The sequence below is a fragment of the Micrasema longulum genome, unplaced genomic scaffold, assembly GCF_059751315.1.
Source record: "Micrasema longulum isolate JH-2025_06_02 unplaced genomic scaffold, ASM5975131v1 h1tg002342l, whole genome shotgun sequence".
Lineage (NCBI taxonomy): Eukaryota > Metazoa > Arthropoda > Insecta > Trichoptera > Brachycentridae > Micrasema > Micrasema longulum.
The window spans coordinates 13044-32829 of NW_028279492.1; the positions used below are offsets into that span (position 1 = coordinate 13044).

At 41.0% G+C, this 19786-nt stretch overlaps 2 protein-coding genes across 2 annotated transcripts in view; both read left to right on the forward strand.

Annotated features, from left to right (window-relative positions):
- Positions 1-19786, forward strand: part of LOC148272398 (uncharacterized) — a 72709-nt gene that overhangs the window by 11667 nt on the left and 41256 nt on the right. The window lies entirely within an intron of this gene.
- On the forward strand, positions 1789-5409 carry LOC148272399 (uncharacterized). The gene has a single exon (XM_088240094.1). It carries the CDS (start codon positions 1789-1791, stop codon positions 5407-5409), a length of 3621 nt encoding a protein of 1206 aa, XP_088096220.1.

Below are 19786 nucleotides of genomic sequence, written 5' to 3' on the forward strand. Positions count from 1 at the left end.
CATCACCGAGCCGCGGGCGAGTGCGCTCGCCGCGGCACGCCACGTACGGGAAGGCCGCGAGGAGCCTTACCGCTACACGTCGCCGAGGGATGACGTCACCGAGCCGCCGGCGAATGGATTCGCCGCGGCACACCGTGGGCTGATGGATCGCGACAGTCGCGAGCCAGCGCACGTACGAGACGGCCGTGAGCGGCCGATCGATGTCGCACCACTGAGGGATGGCGCCACCGAACCGCGGGCGAGTTATCTCACCGCGGCACGCTACGAACGCGAGGGCCGCGAGCAGCCCTACCACTACGCTCCATTGAGGGACGGATTCGAGCCGCGCACGAATGAACTCGCCGCGGCGCGCTATACGCTGAGAGATCGCGACGGTCGCGAGCCGGCGTATAGGCGAGACGGCTGTGAACGGCCGATCGACACCGCGCCTCTGAGGGACGACTACCTTGAACCGCGGGCGGGTCACCCCACCGCGGCGCACCACGCGCTGAGAGATCGCGACGTCTGCGAACCAGCGCTGAGACGGGATGGCCGGGAGCAGCCAAACCACTACGCGTCAAGAACACCGGGGGGCTTATACCAAGACCCGGTGCAAGAATGGGTCGTCCGAGGGCGGCCTACAGCCTCGCAGCTACCGCGTGCCGGCGAGGTGCACGCCTATTCATCGCCGTACACTGTGAGGGATCATGCCCCGCGCTGTGCGGGCTCACCGCCGGACCTGCCGGCATTCAGCGGTCAGCCACTGGAGTGGCAGACGTTCAAGGCCTCCTTCGATCAGTCAACGGAGCGGTGGGGCCTTGGTGACGCTGACAACATTGGGAGGCTGCGCCGCGCCTTGGAAGGACGCGCGCGCCACATTGTAACGGGTTTACTACTACACCCTCGGAACGTGCCGGACATCCTCCGCCTGTTGGAGGCCAACTTCGGAAGCCCGGAATTCCTCATAAGCGGGGCCTTACATCAGGCCTACAAACTGCCCCGCCTCCAGAACGACGCCTCGGTGGAAGCAGTAATGGACTTCGCGATCGCCATCCGAAACGTCATCACCACCGTCGAAGGGATCGACCCCTACTACCTCGCCGACCCGAAGCTGCTATCAGAACTCGTCGCCAAGCTGCCGATGCCCCTGAAGTGGCTCTGGTTCAGCCACCGGATGAGCAGGCCTAGGAAGGCCAGCATTTACGACTTCGCGAACTGGATGGGAGAGCTCACAAGTGTAGTGCCGTCATCAGGTGGGCTGGACATGCCCGCGCATGGTCAGAACGCGCGAGCGGATAAGCGCGATAGGCGCGCCGAGAACGCCCGGAAGGACAAGCGTACACCGCAACGTCATGTATTGGTGACACAAGAACCTCAGTGCGTGTATTGTGACTCGAACCGCCATAGCTTGGTGCAGTGTCGCTGAGTTCGCGAAAAGGACATATACAGAAAAGTGGGCAATCGTGAGAGACAAAGCAGTGTGCTTCAATGCCTCGAGTCGGGCCATCGTTCGCCCGATAGTGTTGCTCACCAAAAGAGCCGAAGTGCCAATTACATTCAAGGTAGTGCTGCCGGTTACCTTAAAAGGCCCACGGGCACAATAAACATTCACGCATTGATGGATGAAGGATCATCCGTCACTTTGGTGGAAGAGGACATCGCCCGGGCGATCGGTGTAACGGGACCAAAGGAAGAGTTGGTTATCTCGGGCGCGAGTGGTGCAATGGACACTCTGTGTTCACAACGTATAAGTGTCACCATTGTGTCGGGCAGCTGTGAATTCAAAATAAACGCGCAAACATCAAGTCAATGGATCTACCACACCGGAACCGGAGTAGTGCGCAAGCTGCAAGGGAAGCCACCGTCAAGCCGAGAATGCTCATCGGTCTTGACAACGCCACACTCATCGTGTCCACCGGCCCGCCTGTGATAAGGGAGGATGGATTGATGACAGTGAACACCGCCCTAGGCCCAGTGACGTACGGAGGGACCGTACACCCGAATTTCCACGCCGAACACAGTCCAAACGACAATAAGCTAGAAGAACTAGTGAAACAAAAGCTTTGCAGTAGACTCATTGGGAGTCTCTATAGGAGAGAGACGCCGCGTCGTGGACGTGCGCGCGGAGGAGATAATGAGCAGTTCCACCAGACAGCTCCCATCCGGCCGATGGGAGACTGGCCTGCTATGGGCAAAGGACGGCGACACTCTGCCCTGCAATCGCCTAGCGGCCTTAACCCTTTGCGCTCCTTAGAAAGGAAGTTGCGCAAGGACTCCGGGCTGGCCAACGCCTATCGGGCCAAGATAACCGACTACGTAAACAAGGGTTACGCGATTCAACTCAAACCTGAAGAGATTGACGCGTATCATCCACGCAAATGGTACTTGCCGCATTTTGCGGTAACAAACCCGAATAAAGTGGGCAAAATTCGGGTAGTGTTCGACGCAGCCGCGCAATTTCAAAGAACGTCTCTGAATGAGCATCTTCTCACCGGCCCAGACCTGCTCTCATCCCTGCTGGGTAACCTGATCAGATTTAGAGAGGGCCGAGTCGCCATAGCCGCAGACATCAGGGAGATGTTCCTGCGCATCAGGATCCGGGAGGCCGATTGCCACTCCCAACGGTTCCTGTGGAGACTAGAAGAGGATGAGGACCCATCGACGTTCATGCTCACCTCGATGATGTTTGGGGCCAAGTGCTCCCCGAGCAGTGCCCAGTTTGTGAGGAATCAAGTGGCACAAGCCCACGCCGCGGAATATCCAGAAGCCGCCGAAGCCATAGAAAAACGCATGTATATGGATGATTACTTGGATGCCGTGGATAGCGAAGAAGCCGCCGCACGGCTGGTACAGGACGTAACCCTCGTACTCAGCCGTGGGGGATTCCAGCTCACAGGGTGGGCCTCAAACCGGGCGGCCGTCCTGGACAACGTGAAGCACGAAGACCGCGCCAACACCGCCATCACGATCGGCGACGAGATCACAACGGAGCGTATCCTGGGAATTGTCTGGGACCCTCGGAGTGACAACTTCGTGTTCAACCACGAAGAAGGAATACCTGCAATACCACGGAGGCCCACGAAGCGCGAGATGCTGAGTGCGGCCATGAGCATCTTCGACCCGGTGGGCTTCATAGCCTGCCTTACGATCCGGGCGAAGATACTGCTACAAGCCGTATGGCGATCCAATACGGGATGGGATCAACCCCTGACGCCCGACCACGTGGAGAAATGGCAAGAATGGCTACAGCTCCTGAGCGAGAACGGTTGTGCGATCCCGCGCTGCTCATTGCGCTCTAAAACGGACCCCATAACCCTACACGTATTTTGCGACGCATCGGAACAAGCCTGCTGCACCGTCGCGTATTTTACGAACAACGAGTCAGCGAAATTCGTAATGGCAAAATGCAAAGTGGCTCCGCTGAGACCACTCTCTGTGCCGCGGCTAGAGTTACAAGCCGCGCTGCTAGCGGCCCGTATGGCCGCCACCCTGAAGAAAGAAAGCCGGGCCAACATTACGCGCACCGTGTACTGGACGGACTCCAGCACAGTCCTATGTTGGATCCGGACTGACCCCCTGAAGTACTCCACCTTTGTGGCCAACCGCCTCGGAGAAATCGACGAACTGACGAACCTGACGGAGTGGAGATGGGTCCCAACGAAAGACAACCCCGCTGACCTGGGGACCCGAGACAAGGACCCTCCCGACCTAGGGCCCGGTGGATTGTGGTTCAACGGCCCACGATTCCTACGCAGCCCGGAGGCCCAATGGCCTAAGGAGAAAGCCCTTATCAAGCCGTCCGGGGACCAGTTAGAGGCAAAACCGACGCGCCACTTCGTCGGTCATGCGAATAGGGAAGAGGCCCTTCCCCGGCCGGAGCGTTTTTCCTCCTGGATAAAACTCATCCGGACCACAGCATGGATGCAGCGATTCATCGCACGATGCCGCCGCACGGTCCCCGCAGCACAACCGGGCGGGGACCGCGAGTTGCGCGCCACCGAGACATTAGCAGCCGAAGTAAGCTGGATCAGACGATCACAAGAAACCGCCTTTCGAGAGGAGCTCGAGATGCTTAAAACAAAGAAACCCATCCCACCGGGAAGTCGCCTGCACGCGACTTGCCCTTTCCTAGACGGCGAAGGCATAATCCGAATGGGAACCCGACTGCAGGCCGCAGAGGGCGTCGCGACAGGAAGCGTCGCGCCGCCCGTTTTAGATGGCGATTGCCAATATGTGCGCCTCCTCATCTCGCACTACCACACGACGGGTGGACACCCGGGCGTGGAGAGAACCCTAGCGGATATCAGAGCTCGGTTCTTCATATTGAAGCTCAGAAATAGGACGAAGAAGATAGCGCGTGAATGCCCCGCGTGCCAAGCGGCACGCAGTAAACCACGCGCGCCACTCATGGGTCAACTGCCTGAAGCCAGGCTAGCGTACCGCATGCCTCCGTTCACTCACTGTGGCCTAGACTTCTTTGGGCCTATGACAGTGACCATAGGCCGCCGGCGAGAGAAGAGATACGGCGCCCTATTCACGTGCCTAACGACGCGAGCAATACACATCGAGCTCGCTTCATCCCTAGAGAGTGATGCGGCTATCATGGCAATCAGAAGGATGGCCGCCCGAAGAGGCTGTCCCAAGGTGATGTACTCAGATAACGCCACTAACTTCCACGGGGCCGACAGGGAGCTCCGTGAAGCCGTGGCCGAACTTCTGACGAACCCCAAGCTGCTCACTGAAATAACGAATCGCCAAATGGAATGGAGGTTCATACCTGCTTCATCACCCCACATGGGGGGAGCCTGGGAAAGGCTCATAAGGTCGGTGAAGAGAGCTCTACAAGCGACGCTAAAGGAGCAGACGCCTCGCGAGGAAACGCTCAAGACCGTACTAGCGGAAGCGGAGTATTCGGTCAATAATCACCCCCTGACCCACATTTCAACACAGGCAGACGACGACGAACCGCTCACCCCAAACCATTTTTTACTTGGAGCCGCCAACACACAGCCGACGTTAGCATATTTCGACAAGTCGGAAGAAGGAGCCTGTCTCCGCAAACAGTGGCGTATCTCGCAGCAGATCGCCGATATGTTCTGGCGTCGCTGGCTGACAGAGTATCTACCCACGCTAGCGCAACGCAAGAAATGGCGTGATCCAGCGCCACCCCTTCAGGTGGGAGACCTGGCGATTATCATCGACCCCAACTTGCCGCGGAACCGATGGCCCCGAGGAAGGATAACGCGGGCCGACCCTGCCCGGGACGGGCAAGTTCGTGTGGTGGACGTCAAGACAACAAGCGGGACTTACACCAGACCAGCTGTGAAGGTAGCAGTTATTCTACCTAACGAGGGACCGCGCGGCCGGGATGTCCACAGTGCAGGCGAGCTGCACGGGGGGAGTGTTCCGGACGCGCATGAACGCCCATAGGAACGGCCACGTTGGCCGCATTATTTGTATAAATTAAATAAAATAAAATAAAAAATAAAATGTTGCTATCAATAAATATAGGGCCCGGCATAGCTGTAAGTCGAGTGCTGAACCCTTAATAAAGACGCAGTTGTCACTTGCGGGTTCGGCCTCGACCTATGCCGGGAAAATATATAGAAATTTATATACTGTCGATATTTGTTTTACTATGTATTATTGTAATATTTACATGCTTGTTTGGTTACACGTGCTTCGCTCGTCGTGGCTAGTAGCGAAATGGCCCGCGCGCGCATAACGCGCCCGTATTTACGCCGCTCGTGGCTACTGCAGGGCCGGCAGTGGTGGGGATAGCCCACCCGCGCCGCCTCGAGCCAATCTGCGCGGCGCTACGGGGCAACTCGTCTAGCGCGGCGAGCGACGCTTTATAAGCCGTGTAACTTGAAAGAATAGATCAGTTCTCTGCTGTCCTCCGACACGAGTGTTTTATTTCTGTGCTGTGCTCCCGAGTCCGCCGCCGCCTCCCGCTCGGTCTTCGCTCCTTGCTGTGGCCGCCGCCTTGATCGCTCCGACTGCGCTCGCCTCTTTTTACCACTTGGACCGGGTGGAAAGTCCTTTTCAGGACTACTGAGGTTGACCTAGCTTTCGGTGCTTTCATCGCCGCGTGCCGGGTTCCCAGGCCTCCCGTTTACGCCGGGTGGGCCGATTGCGAGGAACCAGGAAGACGAAGCCGCGCCGACCCCCCACGATATTGAGGGCTGTCGGATACAGGTGTGTTTGTTCCCGAGACAGTGAATTCTCGGGAACAGAGAAGTGCCGTCCAAAGGTAAAATTAACGTAGTTATGCAGAAAGCAGCAAGCCACAGAAAAGGGAAACTGAGATGATAGCACTTTTATGAAAAGAGTCAATAATCAAATCTACACAACAGTTAGAATGCTTTTGACTTTGACAAATGATGAACAATGAATACATTCGTTTTTTATATATTACAAACAAGAATATTATTATGTATTTGACCAGCTTTAATGATTTTTAAAGAACATTTTATAATGCTGTGGGTGTTTTCTACAAACTGAGAAATGCCGTTTTTGTGATCGACACTATTTTCAGAAGGTGATTATTACAGTTTTTTGTATGGAAGCGGTCTGGCTGTTTTTAGCGGAACATAGAATTGACCTTACTGCACCCGATAAAACCAATATCTAATTTTTCAAAATTGTGGACTGGCTGCTTTCTGCATAACTACGTTCAAATGTAGGTGCCTCATATTGAGGGGTATCCGAATCACCCCATGTATGTATGTATTTTTTGTAGTTTTCGAGATATGCTTTGTTTAATGGGTTTTGAAAATTTTCGACCGGATCGGTTTTTTATTTCTTGCATGTTTTTTCAGGATTTTTAATTTGTAAATCATTTTTTTTTTATTATTCTTTCACGTGATAACTACAAAAATTTGGACTTAAAATGCCGAATTTAAGTTTGAGTGAGTCAGATTTGAACTTTCAACTTAAAATAAAAAATCTAAAAAGGACATTTCTTCGTTTCGTAGTAACTTTAAAAACTGCGCTAGACTCTAAGCGTTCGTAGTAAAAAAAAAATAGAACATGATGGGCCATTATTCACTGAAATCAGCCTTCAAAGATACTAAGGCAGAAAATTCCTGTCTTTTTGACCTTGTGTTTACTGCTACTCGTGTCGTTATTTTATCTCTAACAGTTTTTTTTGTTGATTTATAAACTTTACATCATTGGCGGCCTCCGTGGTGTAGTGGTCAAGACGCTTGACTCACAGACGGAAGGTTCTGGGTTCGATTCCCGGTGAGAACACAAAAATTAAGTGTGATTTTTCTCAAGCCTTGGTATTCTGTGATGTAATTCACCGCTGTAATTGGGCCTCCTGGCCTGTTGTGGTGCAAAAATAAAATAAAAATAAAATAAAATAAAATAATTATTTTCAGGATTTTTCCACCTCAGTACCTTAGAAGGGTGATTTCAGCAAATAGTAGCCAATTAAGTACATTTTTTTTGTATTGCTACAAAAGTTTAGAGTCAAGCGCAGTTTTCAAAGTTATTTAGAAACTAAGGAATCGCCTTTTTAGATTCTTAATTTTATGTTGAAAATTCTAGTCTGACTCGCTCGAACTTAAATTCTGCATTTTAGGTCAAAACTTTTGTAGCTTTCATTAATGTCATAAAACTGATTCTGATTACTTTATGCGTGAAGTAAAACAAATACATTCGATGAGTTTCAAAGAGAATCCCGAAAAAACTTCTTAAAAATTAAAAAATAAATAAAAAACCGATCCGGTTGAAAATTAAAAAAAAGTCATGACTCAAAAACTACGCAAAACATACATGGGGATGATTGGGATACCCCTTAATATAAGGCACCTACATTTTACCTTTGTACGTCACTTCTCCGGCCACACTGTTTATACATATATGTACATCTCAATAAAAAATATATTTTGCCTTACTAGTAAAAAAAATGACAATTGAAATAGATACATTTGACTAAATCAGTAACATCAAAAATATTATTTACAACTTTATACTTTTATTGTAGCATAATCTAAATAAAGTGCGCCCCTGTTATTCTAATAGCAGAGTTTGACATTTGCAAAAATAATTCTGAATTTAAAAAAATGTTAATTTTATCCTTTGGAAATGCACCATAAAAAAGTACATTGATACCCACTTAATTTCAATATTTGAGTATGAATAATTTAAAGTTTTGGTATTCAACCATTAACAAGTACCTAGGTACCTACTTATCAATGGAAAGTCTATTTCAAAGCTAATAGCAGGCAAGCCAACGTTCAGGCAGGATAACGTCTGTCGGGTCCGCTAGTATGTTATAATAAGTTACAGTACATAACTCAATAACTATTTTAATATTATATGAACAGTTAAATGAGAAGAGAATAGAGAAAAGCTTCACCTATTTACTATTTATTTGATTGGAGAGATTCTCTCCTGTGGCCCTTTTTAATGCAGCTGTTATCAATTTACTCCATTAATTTGATTTTTGTCTTCAACGTTTTTAATTTTAATAATGCTATTGGATACGAGTAGATACTCGTTTTATACATATGGAAAATATGTACGGCGTTTTTGAAACATGTTAAGAACTTTCGACAAAAGTAAGAGTGACAAGACAGCCTGCTCAAATACCGGTTTGTTTGTAAATAACATGAATTTTAAATGCAGAGACGCGTGAGTCACTTCCATGTGTGTTTTCCTTTGTAAAAAGAAATAGTATATTGAATTATGTACATTGTATAAGCAAGATATGTAATACTCAATAAAAAGGCTGAATGATGAATGTTACGCAGCGTGAAAAGTGGCCCCTCAACTGGCCAATGACAGGTCGTAAGCCGGAATATTACGGAATAATCGGTGCGCGTGCATGAGATCATATATGAATTTAGAGGAAGCGATGTTTGCATACAACATAAGTTTCTATCCTCTCTGTCAGCTTCTTCGGGGAAACAGCGTGATGATTTGTTTGTTTAAAATTATTTTCACAAAAAAAATCTTTAATTCGGAATAATACCAAAGAGTATAAAAAAATAACTACCCACAGAGCATGCGCGATCCGTCCATAGCTGCACGGAACTAATGCTTAAAAAATCAGTACCTACCAATTTTTTTTTGCAAAATAAAGCGGTAAGTTAACCAATCATTTAGCATTTTCAAGAAATATTTTTAATTAGTTTGTTGTTAATCTTAGTGATTTCAAATAGGTTCAATGTTCATTCATTAACTTCTTCTAAAAAATTGCGATAAACCCACTCCTCACCTTTTGCCTGCGCAGTCATGCACGGACTGAAGTAAAATTCACTGCCCTCCGTCTAATTCTGAAATAAGGAACTGCGTAAGTCTGTTGGCTCTAATGAAGCGGTCGCCTAGTACTGATTCATAAGTCTGCACATGCGCAAATTGAGAGCTTTAGTAGTTCTTTGGAAGCAATTATATATTTATTGTAAATTGTAATTATTTTATAACAAATTTACCAATTAAACCGTTGACACGGTGGTATTATGATATTAAACCATGAAATAATAACTCTTTTATTTTGAAATTATGGCAAAAAATTGCTTTGTTAGAATTAATTCGAATTACTGTGTTAGTAATATTAGGCACATATATTTTGCCTATGTACCTACCTAGCAGGGGCGAACCGTGTATAGAAGCGATTATGCCCAGCTTACCATTAAATTTGAATATCCATAAAAATGTTTTACAACAACTTTTTTTACAGAAAAACAAATATACATTGCCACCATTAGTATTTTTCTCCAAATAAAAATATTAATAAATCGCGCCCAGCGCCTGCAATGAGCCAAAGAGCTAGCCGATTACTCCAGCTTATTTCTTCATACAAATAAGTCTACTATATTTTGAACATCTCAAACCCGGGGGGGGGGAGGATTTTTCTCTTAGAGTAAACTTGCAGATTACATAAAATTTTTGAAGATTCTCGATGTGGGAAACAGTATTTTTAACCATTATTTTTTAAGGACTATTTTTCTTTGAGATGATGCTTTTGACATATGACTCGCAACACATGTGGCGCTCGACGCGGCCGTTTTTGGCATTATTCATTTCTAGAACAAATCGGCCAGTTGACATTTCAATCTTAATGAGAATACCTAATACTGACTGAATTTACTGTGATATTTTTTTTATCTTTTGTGTTAAATTCATGAATAATATAGCTACACAATACAATATATCACAAAGTTACGTCGTTTGAATTGATTTCATGGATGGGAGTTGTTGTACCACCACGAGAACAAAGAACCTGCTAAGAACATCGGAGATGGTCCTCAGATCGATTACCGGAAACACTCTGCGTGACCGGGTCAGAAATGAATTTACACGAGGTACGTGCGAAATCTAAGATATAGTGCACTGAAGCAGATCCCGTAGAAGATTCTGGAGAGACCTCATAAACAGAATGAGAAGCGATAAAACTGGTGTCTACAGCAGCCAAAGAATTGCCTGATGGAAGAATAGTTAGGCCTCATCACAGGAGACTGAGTAGTCTAAGTAGAACGGATCGTCAGATCTACAAGAAGACAGAGAAGAAGAAGAAAAACTAATAATGGGTTGAAATCCAGTCCTTGTTTACAAAAACTTTTTTTTTTTTTTTTTAAAAAAAGAAATATTTGCGTTCTTATGATTTACCCAAATATTGAATTTTGAGGGCCATTTTCAACGAGTTGTAAATAACTCACTATTAGAAAATGGAATCAAGTTGGGGTAGAGTGGGATTCGAACCACAAACCTTTGGTCCGTCAGTCCGAGACACTAGCCACAGGACCACAACCCGATCTTAACTCGTAAAAGACTGTCGTAAATAATTCCTTTGCGCGCGGTGATGAAACATCGTGTTGCCTCAAGCAGAAGACGGAATATTCTAAAGTTCAGACATTTGAAGAAAAAAAACATGGAGACACACTGTTCAATAAGTCTTTTTCCAAATTTCATAAAAGTAAACTTATAATTTAGCCCTGTTTTAGAAAATAAATTAAAAATCATAAATACGCCGTTCATCTTACATGCGTGCGTCCCCCATCACTGTCAACAACCGACTGAATATGTTTTACCACCGAACAGCTTATCTTCGTGCTTTCTTTTATACAGATGTATTGCTGTATTGGTGTGATGGCGTCACGAGTCACACTAATTATTTTACGGAGTTGTACAAATTTTACTTTCCAAATCCAGTCCAAAAACTTCAATTTGAAGATTGCATGAAATACAACTTCATCATTTAAAAAAATAAGAGAGATAAAGGCTATAAAAAATGGATAATGGAGCAAGGTAGAAGTAAAACGGATTGTCTCATTTGCTCAAACCAATATTGAATCAACTGCTCCACAAATGTATAGTTTATGTTATGTTTTTGTTCTTTAATTGGGCGTTTTGTAATAATAATATAGATGTACGTAAATTAATTATAAACATAAATTCGTTGTGTTTAAAACTGTCTGTACATTTTGTTAATTATTTCTGTTTATTGAGTTAGTCTTCTTTGTTTATTCTCAAATGTGAAAATATTTAAAAACAAGTTTATTGTTAAGGGTCCTCGGCACGGGAAACTCCAGTGAGGTCATATTATGTTAATTATTTATTAGGGTTTAAAATAGAAAAAAATGAATAAATAAATAAAAAAATAAATAATAAAACAATTAAAAAAGCGGATAATATTAAGTACCTAGGCATTATAATTGATAGTAATTTGAAGTGGAAAGTACAAATAGCCACTATGGTCAAAATAATTAGGAAACTTATTTATGTATTCATTAGACTAAGAAATATTTTATCTCTAAAACTTATAAAAACAGTATATTATGCTTTAATACAGTCAATTATGCAGTATGGAATTAAAGGCTGGGGAGGAGCTTATAGGACAAACTTAAAATCACTCTCTATTATTCAAAAAAAGATTGCAAAAATAATTCTTAAAAAGCCCAGAACTTACCCATCAAAACTAGTATTCGAAGAACTTAATATACCAACAATTGAAGAAATTTTTAATAAAGCCTCTATCTTACAAACTTTTAAAGAAAAAACAATTGAAGTGCAAAATTCAAGTAACTCTAGATTTTCTAATAATTTAATTTTGCACAGATTTAAAACAACAGCAGCGTTATACCATTATACGTACATAGGTAAGAAAAACTTTAATAAACTTCCGGAAAACTTAAAATCTATAAAAAATTATCAAACTTTTAAAACTAAAATTAAAAAACATTTAAGACTCACCCCTTCCTAGACTCCATACCAAAGAATGTTTATTTTTTATTTTTAATTTACCTTGTTTATTTTTAATTTTCATTTGCTTTGTTTTAATTTACTTTGTTTATAAAAAAAAAAAATATGAAACGAACTCCCTCTCTAAACACAAGTATCTACTTTATTAGAGAGGTAGAAACGTTATATATAAGATGTTCTGTATATTTACCTATTTTGTATTTCAAAAATGTATTTTGTAAAAAAAAAAATATTCAATAAAAAAAAAATATTCAATAAAAATCAAGTCTAGTATCGCATGTAGACTAGTGTGAACCACACAAGAGTTAAACAAACGCAAAATACATATGTTCTATGTAGGCACTTTTGTGATTACTTCCGCTTAACTGGTATCTACTGCCTATTACCTATTCACCTCTAGTCATAATTGCAATTTTTGCAATATCTACCTATTTCCTGACATTTTTAAGACTAGATAAAAAGATACAACCAAGAAAACATGCCTTACCAATTAGTTTCAATGCATTGTCGTTTCACAAAACATTTTTAAAAAAAAGAGACTTAGAAAAGAAGATTTCCTATTCAATGTCTTCTAAGAAGATTCATTTATGATAAAATAATATAAGATGTACAACACGAAGAGTTACAAAACCAGGTAATTAAAAATATAAATGGCTTTGATCCCTTTGGTTTGCCAAGGTTACCTTTAGCATTTGATTGGATTTTTATCTGTTTAGCGATGATTCCGCCTACTTGAATCGTGCAGCAAAGATTAAAAAACAATTTAGTTGTTAAAAAAAATATATTTTACCCAGTTAAAAACCTACAAATAAATAAAATTTTCTGTGTTATTAGGCCGAGTGTCTTTTGTACTATTTACCGACGTTAATCATCGGGGTTGAAGTTATTTGTGTAGATAGATGTGTAAGGTTAAGTACACTGGATTTGTACCGTGTCTCAATCATTGCTGTCTTGTCAATTTGAAATCTCTGGCGCTTCACAATCTACGTTTTTATGTGACTTCTTTATAACTGAGAACCAGGATAATTTTAAACGCATCCCATAATTTCTGTTTATATTGTCGGGATGTTTGTAAATCTCGATCGCCTCTTTTACCAATCGAGTTTGGTGACTCTTTATAAAGATATACTTATTATTTATAAATCACCAAAAAGCGTAGGCTGTGAAGCACCTCAGATTTCTAATTGACACGCTGTATACAGCAACTACAAAAACAAAAATGATTTATTTTACAGAAACAAACAGTTGACAATGACAAAATAAAAACGATACGGTTTAAAGACAGACCAGCGAAGTTTGTAAATAAAAATCATACATATTAAATTGTGGTACAACAAAAAGGTTTGTTTGTGTGTATTTTTATGAGGGTAAGTGTAGAGGTGTGTTTGTGTGTATTTGTGTGGGAGTAAGTGTTCATGTGTGTGTGTAAGCGTGAGCATCATTAAATAGCAAGCGGGAGCGTATCGCAGCCAGAAGGAATGAGTCTTAATTTATTTTTTTTTAAATTCAGGGGGATGTTGAATATATCAAAAGATGAAAAAAAAAGCATTATAGTTTATTTATTTATTTATTCAACTATTTGTACATAATGTTATTTGTACATTGGCGGGCTTATTGCCAAATGGCAATTTCTTCCAACCAACCAATAAAATACAAGTTTAAGTTTAAGCAAGAACGATAGAGGAAAGAGTGTTGTGCATAGTTAGTGCTACAGACTGGCAGGTAGAATAAAGACTTATTTCTTGTCACACGAAAGGGGACATTAAGATTAATTTTGGAGAGTAGGTTAAAAAAGTCTACTTTATTATTTAATAATTTATATAAATAGCATAATTTAGATATAGTGCGTCTATTTTCAAGGGTAAAAAATCCATTTTGTTTCGAAGATTGTCTGTACGAGCAGTGTTTTTTGTTTTTATAATCTGGTGTTTAAAAAAAATTTTTTGAACATTTTCAATCCTTTCAATATTTGTTATGTATTGTGGGCTCCTCACAATGGATGCAAACTCCAAGTTACTGCGTAAAAAAGTGTGTAAAAAAATTTAAGTCCAGTAATAAAGGTCATCACTGTTAACAATTAAAACCTGGAATTAGTAGATGAATTTTCTTGGACAAAAGATAATACTGGGCAAAGAAAATCGAACGGCAGAGCTGCAAGAAGAGTAGGAATGAGTTTTGGCAACTTTTGGAAAACTAAGACACGTATTAGATAGTGAAGAGAATCTAATTCTTCTGAAAAGGAAAACATGAATCGTGCATACTGCCAGTGACTACATACGCATTGGAGACCATAGACCTCACAAAAAGAAATGTAGAAAAGTTCGAATGCACACAGCAATCCATGGAAAGATTCATGCTTGGTATTAGCCTAAACGACAGAGTAAGAAATAAGTAAATAAAAAAAAACAGAATAGCGGATATCGTGGATCGCGTAGCAAGAGAAGCAAGTAGCAATGGGCAGGACATGTTGCGAGACAAGACCCCTCAAGATGGACCCAATTTTTTTTAATTGCGACCTTGCGAGAATAAGAGAGGCGTTGGAAGACCTCAGGGGGGTAAAAATTGGCTGCGAGCAGCAACCGAACGAAAGGAATGGAAGGATATGGAAGGGGCCTATATCCAGCAGTGGAGGACAGAGGGCTGAAGAAGACATCAACAAAAAGAGGGTACAACCCGCTAAGCCCCTATTTTAGAAGCTTGTCAGCAGGTTGAAAAGAGAGGACATTGAAGGAAGTTATGAAAATTACACAACAATGCCAAGACCAACTAAGCAAAAATCTTTCTTGGATTTTTTCTTGCAACTGGCGGAAATTGAACCCGCGACGCTAGTTTCACGGTTGGTCGTCAGACCAACTGTATGCATTAGTAATGATTTATTAGCCACGGTAAGAGATCACTGCTGCCAATTTGCTCTTATTCAGAATAAGCCAACTTCACTTACGCTTCACTTTATATCTCATAAAGAATAATCTTCGTAATTACACTTTTTTAACATTTTTACAGTAATAAGGGTCTATGAAAAAATATTTTTATATTTGTAATTTTTAATTCCCCCAAAAATTATCATCGTATTGGCCACGCCCCTAATGCGTCACGATTCATGTAAATTTTCAACTTTGTTCCAAATTATTCCAATTTGTATAGAACATCGTCACGAATCTTGACGTCACATGTTGCGTTTTTTTTTGTGACATTATTTTCAACATTTTCTTTTTTAAAGTAATATACGAAAACATTTCTACACAATATCCATATTTATTTGCAAATACAATTAATTATTTTAAATCCATTTAATATATTTTTATCGGTATTCGTAGTTCGTGATATTTCCCTGTGGGTCGATTGGCCACTTTGCGACATATTAATTGAACCAAAATTTGCAAATCATTGTGTTTTTAAATCTTATTAGCCAATGATAGGTACGTTTATCGCTTGACTGCTTGGTTACCTGCTTGAATAAACTTTGCGCCTGTGTAAAATAAATTTTTTAAAAAAAAACGTCATCATTACACCCATATCTGTATAAAATGATGCTCTTCATCAGTAAATAATTATCAGTAACAGCGCGGATGAAACAGAAACAGTATCTTTCTGTACGTGAAACGTAAAAAAGATATCCTTGACGAGTGTTTATACTCGATGGGTGTTCTCAGGTAAAAATCCTTAAAAACAAAATAGATTGGAGATATGTCGGCCTTGTGGTTTAGTAGTTGATGCATTAGCCTAACATGCTCTAAGTCTCGGGTTCGATTCCTGACAGAGTAAACGTGAAATACTTGTTTTAAAGGTGGTTTTACACCGCAATGTATGATTTTTCCTGGACATGAAGCGTTAGACTGATCACCTCGCCTTTGATGTAACAAAAAGGACTGAGATGCGCTACAGTAAGGTAGTTCAGTAGTTTGTTTTGTTTTATTTTATTTGTTAATGAACTATTAAATTTATTTAAAAAAAAAAATATTTTTATGATTTTTTTATGTTTTGCAATTTTGAATTTAAGCCGCCCGCAATGTCACGAGTTCAAGTCAATGAATTTTCCTGATATTTAAAAGTAGAACCCCGTACCCATCAAAACACGCCTTATATTAAAAAAAAAACATAGCTACCCGGAAACCAGAAATCTATCACAACGTCATAATTGATTAGTTATTACTCAGGCGAACCTGTGACATATGAAAATAGTTCTTTTTTTTTAACCATTATTAAAAAAAAAATATTTTTGAGAAGCTTCGCTTTACAATTAAATGCTCCAATGTTTTCCATCCAATTTTCCGTAGCACTAAACTTCCTCATTAGAGTGCTACCCTATACACCACTGGATGCTAATATGGTAGTGATGATGATGTATTAACATAGTTTCAAATGTGATAATATTTTTTTCGAGAAAAATCTTTTTTTTTTTTTTTACCAAAACATAGACTGCAACAACCCCAGAGGCCACGAACACACTGCAACAGAGGAACGTCCTCACAGCAGGCTTCATCATGAATACCAGATTCAACTGCTTCGTATTCTGGTCTTCCGCATCCTCAATCCCAAACGGGCACCACTCCTTCCTGAGCTCCTGGCACCATTGAACAAAAACTATCACCAAAACCAATTATCACGTCGAAGCAGACACCTTTCAAGGTGTCTCTGCCGCCAATCAAGAAATCACTCACACAAATCACGGATTCGATGTCGCCAATAACGAAGCCACCGCTAATTAAGGAATCACTAGCTTCAAATTTATCAGTGCCACCATTTAGGAACTCACTGAAATATTTGAGCACCTTTTGATACAACGCCACAATGACAATGCGCATAAGAACTAGTACTGCAGCAAATTAATTCATATCCCTTTTTCAGATTGCACAAGTGGTAATAATTACATCTGAACCTGTTTTTCCGATCGAGAATTGGTCAATTGCTTTGTCATTCGAAATAAATTTTAAACGTTAAAATTTAATGAAATACGTTGATAAAACCACGATTTACACACGTTACTACGTTTAAAATTCAAACGTGTATTTTCTTTAAAACTTTTGCGTAATATTTTGCTGGATTCAAAACAAGTTTCGCATAACCTTCACATTTCTCAATTATTGTTTCACTGTTTATGGTTGCTTTAGCTTATGGCACTAAGGGTCTTGCTTCCAATGTTTGTTTTACATTTTCGTCGAGTTTTCGTTTGATTTTGGTTTCGTCGGTTCACGTTTCGATTCGCGGTTCGAGTCTCGCCCACCGGCTTCTTGCGAGGAATAATGACGACTGAAGCAGCTAAGTGTTCTTGTCCGATGTTGGAGTAATGTTAGCGTGCCACTCGCGGTGAGATCACAACTGGTGGAGGTAGTCTTGAGGTAGAGAGGTGGTAAGGAGACAGAGCCGGCATTAGAGACCTTCGTGCAGAACTTGATTGTAGGAACAAATCAAGCGAACACTTCAAATGATCAGATTAATAGTGCAAAGATAGAAAGTTTTACAAACGCCGACTAAATTTATCATTTTGCTATCCATATTTTGTCTTCATAATATTTATCTTGTTTTGAAAATTATTACCATAATACAATTTGTAAACTTAAGAAATGTTTTAATCAAATTTTCGAATCAAGCGCGCAAGGGGGTAATTTTTAGCATATTTCGTAGTGCCTGTTTTTGAGTGAAGAAGATTAAGAATTACATGATGGCACTTTAAAAAAATGCATTTGATTTAAATATAAATCAACAATATTTTGAGTTTGCCCAAATTTTTGTAGACAAGGACTGGATTCAACTCCCTGGGGAGCTGTTAATATTAACATATTACAACAGAGATGAAGAACATTTTAAAGACGGTAATATAGAAGTCTATGCATCTACAGGGCTTATATCCTGTCATTAGCTGATTTAAATGGTCACTTTACACACTGTGTAACATTCACCATTCTGCCCTTATTTAAACATCTATATCCCTTCAATTCTTTTTTCTGTTGATGTTTGATTTTCAGGCGTTGCCTAGTATGTAGGTGAAATAATTCAATTACATGAATCTCACCCGCATAAATAAAGGTTTCAGCTCTGTAACTTGACGAACATTGACAGATGAAAGAATTGAAGGGATACATATTATGTTCAAATATGGACAGAATGATGAATGTTACACAGTGTGTAAAGTGGCCACTTAAACCAGCCAATGACAGGTCATAAGCCCTGTAGATACCTTAACTTTTATGTTACCTTCTCTTAAATGTTCTTCATTTCTGTTGTAATATGTTAACATTGTATTTTTCCTATTAAACACAACCCCTAATCCAAAACGGATTTTTTTTTAAAGTTTTTTTTACATTTGTTTTAAATTTGATAAAACCTTTTTTAAATCAACAGCCTATATATTTTATATGCGTTTGTGTAAGTTTTGCGAACGCGCCAGTTCTAGTTAATCGATACAGGAACAAATGAAAGCTAAAACAGGAAAAAATCACAGGTAAAATTGGTATTTTGAATACGTGTCACCGTTGCATTGTGGTCAACAAGACGACTGAATTGAATTGAAGAAAACTTTTTATATAGATCCTTCAATCTCCGTGGTCCTTAATTCGCCTCTGTTCGCTAACTGCTATTACCAATTTGGTATTCATGCCACCTTACCAAGTTACCGAGTACACAATGGTAATGTATAATCATATCTTCGTCTCCAACTTCAACCTTCTAACTACTGCCTGTGTGCCAGTGTTAGTGTACACCTATTCCCCTATCTACAAAACACACACATGCGTCCAACCTGCACGCCTATCCGCGCACATGTCCGAACAACCGTATTTTCTTTCACTGTTATACGCAAATACCGTTTTTGTGACTTGTGACTTGTGACGTCAATAAACACATTTTTTAAAACTAAACAACACGTGGCTAAGCTTCCAAAGTTGACAGCTATCTCAACAGAGAAGAAGAAACTTTTATGGAAACTCATTATATATTTTTTAATATGTATATTTATTTATTAGCATAGAAGACCTGCAATTCTTGGTAACGAAAGTCTACGATGTATGCAAGAAAGGCGATTTGTGATTTGAATTGAAAGCGATGGTTTTTGAAAGGGAAGAAAATATAACTAAATGTGAGATTTGTTTTTTTTTTTCACTTTATTAACTTTATTCACTTTATTCTCTTTATTAACTTTAATCACTTTATTCACTTTGTTCACTTTGTTCACTTTGTTCACTTTGTTCACTTTGTTCACTTTGTTCACTTTGTTCACTTTGTTCACTTTGTTCACTTTGTTCACTTTGTTCACTTTGTTCACTTTGTTCACTTTGTTCACTTTGTTCACTTTGTTCACTTTGTTCACTTTGTTCACTTTGTTCACTTTGTTCACTTTGTTCACTTTGTTCACTTTGTTCACTTTGTTCACTTTGTTCACTTTGTTCACTTTGTTCACTTTGTTCACTTTGTTCACTTTGTTCACTTTGTTCACTTTGTTCACTTTGTTCACTTTGTTCACTTTGTTCACTTTGTTCACTTTGTTCACTTTGTTCACTTTGTTCACTTTGTTCACTTTGTTCACTTTGTTCACTTTGTTCACTTTGTTCACTTTGTTCACTTTGTTCACTTCTCGTGTATTCGTTTTATTCGTTTT